Here is an 8,713-nt window from a genome sequence, read left to right as displayed (position 1 = left end):
CCCCCCCGTGGCCAAAAGCTGTGTGAACTGTTGGTGGTTGACAGGGTCGGTCATTTGTATTGGATTACTGTATTAGTTTGTATGTTTGGCATAGTATGGAATACGCTCTGTGTGAACGTATTAACTCTGTGAAAGGTTATTCTAGATAACCATATCCAAATTTTTATTTGGGGTACTACTATTCCTACCCACCCCCGTTGCACATCGTCGTCATATCATTATTGGTGATGAGATATTCAAACCTATGACATAACAACCACCATCACCATTATTATCATCATCATCATCACTATCATTATTAATAGTGATGATGCTGATGATGATATTGGGCTTCTTTCATTTTCCATCTACCAAATGCATTCATAAGGCATAGGTTGGCACAGGGCTATAGTAGAAGACAGCCACGTTGCTGTGCCCTGGGATTGAACTCCAAACCACGCAACCATACTCGTCCTTCTCTTGTGTATTTCCCTTTGTTTTTCTTATTTTATTTCATTTTTTTTCTTTGGTTTTTGTCTTTTATTTACTTGTGAATTCTTCCTCCCAGGTTGCCAAACCTCGCATCGGAGAATATCATCCATCTCAGGTCCGTGCCGACATCACCGTCAACCTAAGTGTCAGACCGGAAATAAAATCTGAATGGGAAGGTACGAGACTAATTAATTTTTCTTTTAATTACTTTTAATTTAAACTAGCCCAAAAGCCACACGCCATGTGGACTTTTAAGCTAGCTCCTTTGGCCCAAAACTAAAGAAAGCAATGTTCAGGCTATATTATTAGCATTATCCTGCGATTGAGAATTTAAAATCACTTCTTTAACTTTCTAAGACATCTCAACGCTTCTAAAAGCAACCTTCGTTTGTTTGTTTACGTTCATCGTAATTTGAATTTAACATATGATAGCGTCTCACAAAGCAAGATTTCTATGCATCTTAAATTTGCAGAGGAACCTGTAGTGGGGGAGTTTAGCTCATTCGGTCAGAGCACCGCGACGCGTAATCACGGAGGTGTGAGTTCGAGTCTCATAGCTAACCACCTACACTTTTTTCTGCAAAATAGGGGTAGTTTATCCTGTTCAGGCTGTATCATTAGCATTATCCTGCGATTGAGAATTTAAAATCACTTCTTTAACTTATTATTATAATTATTGTTGTTGTTGTTGTTAATTTTCAGCTCTACGGAAACATGATGTGGCTTTCCTCATCACGGTGAAACCAACATCCCCTATTGGGACACCTTACAACTCTGAGAAACCTTTCAGTCCACAGGTTGGACTGACTTACGTTAGAGGCTGTGAAATTGAGGGTCTTCTTGATGACAACGGCAAAGTTATTGAAGAAGGTAAGGAACAACCTATCACCACACAATCAAGATCTTTTTGTGTCTGCACCAAAAATTAGAAAGAATCATTATTATTATTATTATTATCATCATCATCATCATCATTATTATTATTATCTAATTTCTTAGGTCCTGAACCCAAACCTGATCTCCATGGAGACACAAGAACCTTACGTGTGTGGCTTGACCCCAACCAATACCAACAGGATATGGCAAAAACTCTGAAAGGGGCCGAGGTAATTAAACTTACTTGATTACAAAAATATTACATCTAATTAAGTTAGTGCTAATGTACTTAATGTAGTTAGCCATAGCGGGCATGGTGTGTGACTAAGAAGCAAGCTTGCTTTTGAACCATGTGATTTTGGGTCCTGTCCCACTGCATGGCACCTTGGGCAAGTGTCTTTTACTATAGCCCTGGGCTGACCAATGCCATGTGAGTGGATATGGCAGAGAAAAACTGTGAGGAAGCCTATTGTATATACGTGTGTGTGTGTTTGTGTATGTATATGTATATATACACGAGGGGTGTTGAAAAGTTCCTGGCTTTAAGGGTGTCGTGAAAGGCCTGGTTGAAGGCCCAAGCCTCCAAGTTCTTTTACAGGGCTTAGAAAAACGGAAAGACCACTGCAATAAATGCAAATATGAGAGGGGAAATATGTTGGATAAAGTCATAATTAACTGATCCTCCTGTATTTTCTTTTACTCAAAACCAGGAACTTTGAAGCACCCCCTCATACATACTTATACACACACACACACACACACACACACACACATACATATTTCATCATCATCATCATCATCGTTTAACGTCCGCTTTCCATGCTAGCATGGGTTGGACGATTTGACTGAGGACTGGTGAAACCGGATGGCAACACCAGGCTCCAATCTAATTTGGCATACATACATACACACACATAGCGTCCTTATTCAGGGACCTTTTGAACAAGATGGGCTACTCAGCCTGAAGAAAATTCTAACTGGGTTGTTTATCTTGATATGAGATTACCATACTGCGCACATATGGTTGTGATACATGCGCCTGGTGTACCCTTATCAGACGGGTGGTCATGATGGGTATACTGGGCTTTGTATATCTTACCCCAGTGTCACTTTGTTGGCATGCACTGCTCTCTCACTCAATAATGATAACTTCTAATAATTATGATTTTGTCTTGTTAGGATGTGTACGAAACCTTCAATGTAATCATGAGAAGAAAACCCAAAGAAAACAACTTCAAGGCTGTTTTGGAGACAATTCGTGATTTGATGAACACAGACTGTGTGGTACCGAATTGGTTGCATGACTTGATTCTGGGTTACGGAAGCCCTGATGCTGCTCACTATTCTAAGTAAGTGCCCCCCCCTCCCTGCCAACCTTTATCACCATTTGTATGTAACCCTCGGGCATGCTCTGCTAGATGGGTAATGTCAGTGTGCATGGAGGACAGAGCGTAACGGATTTGAGAAAAAAATTGGGTATATGAGGCAGGCATGAGATGTAGAGAGGGGACTGCACTGGTATGGTCATGTGATGCGCATGGATGAGGATGGATTTGGGTCCAGTCGCACTGTGTGACAATTTGGGCAAGTGTCTTCTGCTATGGCCCTGAGCCAACCAAAAGTCTTCTGAGGGGATTTAGTTGATCGAAACTAGAAGAATCCTGTTGTGTGTTTTAGTGTATGCTTATGTGTGTGTGTCTCTTTGTCTTGACATCATGGGATAATTACTTCACCACCCAGCCATGGGGGTGGGGAGATATTACCCCCGCTTAGAAACAAGTGAGGGTTGGCAACAGGAAGGGCATTCAGCTGTTAAAAAAAATCAGCCTCGACCAATTCCATCCAACACAGGCAAGCATAGAATAGTTGATTTTAAAATGATGACGATGTTGATATCATCATCATCATCATCATCGTTTAACGTCCGCTTTCCATGCTAGCATGGGTTGGACGATTTGACTGAGGACTGATGAACCAGATGACTGCGCCAGGCTCCAATCTGATTTGGCAGAGTTTCTACAGCTGGATGCCCTTCCTAACGCCAACCACTCCGAGAATGTAGTGGGTGCTTTTACGTGATATAAATAAAACCTGTTGATTCTAATAATTACATATATTTTTATCTTTTTCTTTCCTTCTGCTCCTCTCACCACCACCACCACCACCCCCATCTCCAGGATGCCCAACCAAATCCCAACACTGGACTGGAACGACACATTTCTCAGTTCTCCCCACCTGAAAGAGAGTTTTCCTGATTCCGAAGTGATTATTGAACCCCAGAAGCAAGGGGTTGAACCTCAACCACCATTCAGGTATTGTTGACTTTGTCTCTATTTTTAGAAAACCCCCATAATCAGGCTGGTCCTTGAGTGGGTGAGAGATGCCCCTTTAAATATATACAGGCCTCTTTACATTGGTTTGTTTGTTTAGGTTTAACCTTTTAGCATTTAAACTGACCACATCCTGTCCAAATATTCTGCCTGTTTTATGTTCAGACTGGCCAGGTCTGACCTCTTACACTTACCCTACAATGTCATTCTAAAAATAAACATTCACATCGTTGAAATCTCAAAGAGATAAGTGGAAATTTTACTGGTGAGTGTGTTAAATTATAAAGCATTAAAAGAGAATGACTCTCCCCAGACACAACAGTATATATATGTGTGTGTGTGTGTGTGTGTGTATGTATGTCTTTGTGTTTGTCCCTCACCACCAGTGACTCACCAGTTCAGCTAAAAGCATTAGAATAAGTACCAGGCTTCAATGGAAAAAAAAGGTACTGGGGTTGATTTTATTCGACTAAAAAAAAAAAAAAACCTTCATTGTGGTGCCCCAGCATGGCCACAGTCTAAAGACTGAAAGCACTTAACAGAAAGTGTACAAGAAATAATATACCTGCTCACCTGCAACATTTGTCTGTACACACCTGTATTATACATGTTTTTAAATCTATAACATATTTCCTTGTCTGTCTGTGTGTCACCTATTGCTTATACCACGTCTTGTCTGTTTTCTTGCCAATGCTCCACAGACTCACCATGATGGCTGATAGTTCTTCATTGGAGAGAAGCACAAATGAAGAGAAAACTGGCCCCAAATCCACTGTCAACGCTGAAGCTCATATCATCCCAAATCGAGGCCCTTACACTTACAGTCAGCCGAAAAGGTAACAACTTGTAATTTATCCACCCATCATTATTAGGAATTGTATAAAACAACGTTAAAATATTTTGTGTATTGTAGACTTATAAGCAATTTATTGCAGATAAAATTTAACCACAAAATCCTAAATGGCATCCTCACAAGGGTCATACGAACCCTGGTTGAGTATCTCTGTCTTGTATATATTATGTGTGTGTGATTTATGTTCTCGTAGGAACACTGTGCCGTTCACACCAACGCAAATCGAGGCTATCCGAGCCGGAATGCAACCAGGTTTAACAATGGTGGTCGGACCTCCAGGGACTGGTAAAACAGATGTGGCTGTCCAGATCATTTCCAATCTTTACCACAACTTTCCGGATCAGCGAACACTCATAGTGACTCATTCTAACCAGGTGAGTAGAGGGACGTCTTGTTACCTTGTTGTCTTGTGTGTGTATATATTTCATCATCATCACCATCATCATCATCACCATCATCATCATCACCATCATCGTCATCACCATCATCATCGCCATTATCATCATCACCATTGCCGTCTTCACCATCACTATCGTCATCATCGTTGTCATCATCAACATCGTCATCATCATTTTAGCATCCACTTTCTCCATACTTGCTTGAGCTGCATGGAGTTTATTGAGGTAGACTTTTTTACAGTTGGATGCCCTTCCTGTCACTAACCCGCACCAGTTTCCAAGCAATGGAATATTCCCTCATGGCCAGACATCTCACAGAATAGAACTCACCCTCAGAGTGAAAGGCAGATTGTGTATAAAGACAGCTATGCTACATGGCAACAAAACATGGACTATTGACTGCAGAGGACATGCGTAGGCTTGAAAGAAATGAAGCCAGCATGTTTTGCTGGATGTGCATTGTCATTGTGCATGTACGGCAGAGTGTAAATAGTTTGAGAGAAAACTTGGGTATAAGAGGCATCAGATGTAGTGTGCAAGAGAGAAGACTGCACTGGTGTGGTCATGTGATGCGTATGGATGAGGGCAGCTGCGTAAAGAAGTGCTGATCTCTAACTGTGAAGGGAATCTGTAGAAGAGGTAGACCCTGGAAGATGTAGGGTGCAGGGATGACAAAGGATTTTCAGATGTTGAGCCTCACTGACCGAGATGACAAGGGGCCGAGACATCTGGTGATTTGCTGCGCTTGTGAAGACACACCCAGCTAAGTAAAATTGAGGCCATCCGTACATACAGGTATGTCCTTCATGGCCGTGTCCCCACCACCACCACAATCTGTTCCTCCCCCATGCAAAACCTCTCCACAACCCATCTTCCCCCACCCTTGACCACCACCCGCTGCATATGACATACAATACGTTTGGAATAGCACAATGTGTTTGTTACTGTTTTTTTCTCTTGTAGGCCCTCAATCAGCTTTTTGAGAAAATCATTGCATTGGACATAGACGAGCGCCATTTGCTTCGACTGGGTCACGGAGAAGAGGCACTGGAGACTGAGAAAGATTACAGCAGGTCTGACTCCAATATATGTTCATTGTTGTTGTTGGTATTTGTAAGTCTTGTTGCCGTCGGCGTCTTTGCCATTGTCATCGTTGTGTTAATGTCCACCTTTCCGTACTGGCATGGGCCGGACAGTTTGAGTGGATCCAGCAAGCTGTGTTGTCAGCTTTTGCATAGTTTCTATGGCTGGATCATCATCGTCATGGCCGTTGCCATCACCACCGCTGTAAAGCGGCTGGAATTAAACCCATACCAGCATGGAAAACGGACATTAACCCTTTTAGCATTCAGATTATTCTGCCAAATGTAATGTTTATTGTTTTAAATTAATCATGCATTATCTCATAGTTTTGAAATTTTGATGATAGGCGTAGGAGTGGCTGTGTGGTAAGTAGCTAGCTTACCAACCACATGGTCCCGGGTTCAGTCCCACTGCACGGCATCTTGGGCAAGTGTCTTCTACTATAGCCTCGGGCCGACCAAAGCCTTGTGAGTGGATTTGGTAGACGGAAACTGAAAGAAGCCCGTCGTATATATGTATATATATATGTATGTGTGTGTGTATGTTTGTATGTGTGTGTTTGTCCCCCCAACATCGCTTGACAACCGATGCTGGTGTGTTTATGTCCCCGTAACTTAGCGGTTCGGCAAAAGAGATCGATAGAATAAGTACTAGGCTTCTAAAGAATAAGTCCTGGGGTCGATTTGCTCGACTAAAAGGCGGTGCTCCAGCATGGCCACAGTCAAAAGACTGAAACAAGTAAAAGAGTATGTGTTGTTTGTTTATTTTTGGAATGACATAGGATAGGTGTAAGAGGCCAGAGCTGACCAGTTGAATATAGAACAGACAGAATATTTTGGCCGAGTATGGCTGGTTAAACAACTGCAACCACAACACTGCTGATACCATGGCAACAGAGAGCAATAGAAAAAGTACTAGACTTGCAAAGAATGAGTCCTGGGGTCGATTTGTTTGACTAAAGGCGGCGCTCCAGCATGGCCATAGTCAAATGACTGAACCAAATAAAAGAATATATAATTACATATAATGTAATTAATATCGTTCGGTAACCCATTAACATTTAGAATATTTCGTTAAATGTAATGCTTATTTATTTGCACGGTAATTAATCAAGCATTATTTGCACGGTAATTAATCAAGCATTATCTCATAGTGTTTATTTTTAGAATGACATTGTAGGGTCAGTGTGAGAGGCAAGGTTTAGTTGGCTTGAGCATAAAACAGGTGGGATATTTAAGCTGAACATGGTCAATTTACACAGGTATCAATACAAATATGGTGTTAACATGTGTTGTTAAATCCGACAGGTATGGCCGTGTTAATTACGTCCTCGCGCAGCGACTGGAGCTGCTTGATGAAGTGGCACGACTGCAGGAGAGTTTAAATGTCCAGTGTGATATGTCATACACCTGTGAAACAGCTGGATATTTTTACCTGTACCAGGTGAGTTGAACTTTGACCTTAGTAATGTGTGTTCATTACCAGCATTTTTTAAAATATGGGTTACATTTTAAACTTTCTTTTACTGTAATTGTTTCCATGTAAATGTGTGTGCACACATACACACTTACAGGAATACACACACACACACACACACACGTATATATGTATAAAACAATGAAGGCAGCTATATGCAATATAAAACCAGAAAAGAAAAATTCAGTTGTCACTAGCTGTGACTGAGGGGGCTGGGTGGCAGCACCTGCATTGCTAGAAATAAGAGTTAAAAACCCTTAGAGCTGCAACAAAGCACATTTTCGTCTCTAAGGATTTTTAGCTCTTATTTATAGTTTGTGAAGACCTGTTGAACTGAGTGAAATTGTAGTCATGACCGATACCAGTGCCGCCTGACTGGAACCCGTGGCAGTGGCTCGTAGAAAGCACCATTTGAGCATGGCCAACGACAGAGTTACCTGGCTGGCTCCCATGCCGGTGGCCCATAAAAGCACCCACTACACTCTTGAAGTGGTTGGTGTTAGGAAGGGCATCTAGCTGTAGAAACTTTGCCAGATCAGATTGGAGCCTGGTACAGCCTTCTGGCTCGCCAATCCTCAGTCAAACCGGCCAACCCATGCCAGCATGGAAAGCGGACATTAAACGACGATGATGATATATATATATATACACACACACACACACACACACACACACACTTATATTTGTCATGTCATACACAAAACCCTTGTCGTATTTTCTCCAACCAATAACCATTCCCTCTTTCCTAAATTCTTCAGGTTTTGGCACGATGGGAAGAATTTGAAAGTAAAATCACAAATGCAGAATCAAAGGTTGGTTGTCTTCCACTTGTTTTATTTATTTTATTTTTTTCCTTTCCCTCTGACATATTTTGTTGTTGCTGTTTAGTACCAGGTCAGTCCTAAATGAACTGACCTTTGGTCAAAAGCTGGTTATCTAAATGTGACAGAATTGCTTCTGCTGCTGCTACTGCTGTTATAGTTTAGTACCAGGTCAGTTCTATGGTCAAATGACTGTTCTTTTAGTATTTGTTGTATTATTTCTGTGACATTTAATTGTGGCTTTACAAGATTATATAATATGATGCCCACATAATTTTGGGGTATTTTTTCATAAAAAGAAAACTGAGAAATTCTTATTAAATTGTATTTGGAAATTATTATATAACTGTATATATAAATGAATATATATATATATATATATATATATATATATATATATATATA

General features: G+C 41.0%; 1 protein-coding gene across 1 annotated transcript in view; it reads left to right on the top strand.

Annotated features, from left to right (window-relative positions):
- The window catches only part of LOC106878040 (RNA helicase aquarius), a 38,917-nt gene that overhangs the window by 17,867 nt on the left and 12,337 nt on the right, over nucleotides 1-8,713 (top strand). The window contains exons 18-28 of the mRNA XM_014927129.2: nucleotides 1-33; nucleotides 548-647; nucleotides 1,174-1,341; nucleotides 1,471-1,577; nucleotides 2,527-2,696; nucleotides 3,525-3,659; nucleotides 4,379-4,513; nucleotides 4,724-4,904; nucleotides 5,892-6,001; nucleotides 7,319-7,454; nucleotides 8,246-8,299. The exon at nucleotides 1-33 is cut by the window's left edge and continues 64 nt beyond it. Coding sequence (XP_014782615.1) covers nucleotides 1-33; nucleotides 548-647; nucleotides 1,174-1,341; nucleotides 1,471-1,577; nucleotides 2,527-2,696; nucleotides 3,525-3,659; nucleotides 4,379-4,513; nucleotides 4,724-4,904; nucleotides 5,892-6,001; nucleotides 7,319-7,454; nucleotides 8,246-8,299 — 1,329 coding nt within the window. The remainder of the gene's footprint in view (nucleotides 34-547; nucleotides 648-1,173; nucleotides 1,342-1,470; nucleotides 1,578-2,526; nucleotides 2,697-3,524; nucleotides 3,660-4,378; nucleotides 4,514-4,723; nucleotides 4,905-5,891; nucleotides 6,002-7,318; nucleotides 7,455-8,245; nucleotides 8,300-8,713) is intronic.

Source organism: Octopus bimaculoides, chromosome 24 (genome assembly GCF_001194135.2).
Source record: "Octopus bimaculoides isolate UCB-OBI-ISO-001 chromosome 24, ASM119413v2, whole genome shotgun sequence".
NCBI lineage: Eukaryota > Metazoa > Mollusca > Cephalopoda > Octopoda > Octopodidae > Octopus > Octopus bimaculoides.
The sequence above is the reverse complement of the archived record's forward strand: the minus strand, read 5'-3'. Positions and strand labels throughout refer to the sequence as shown.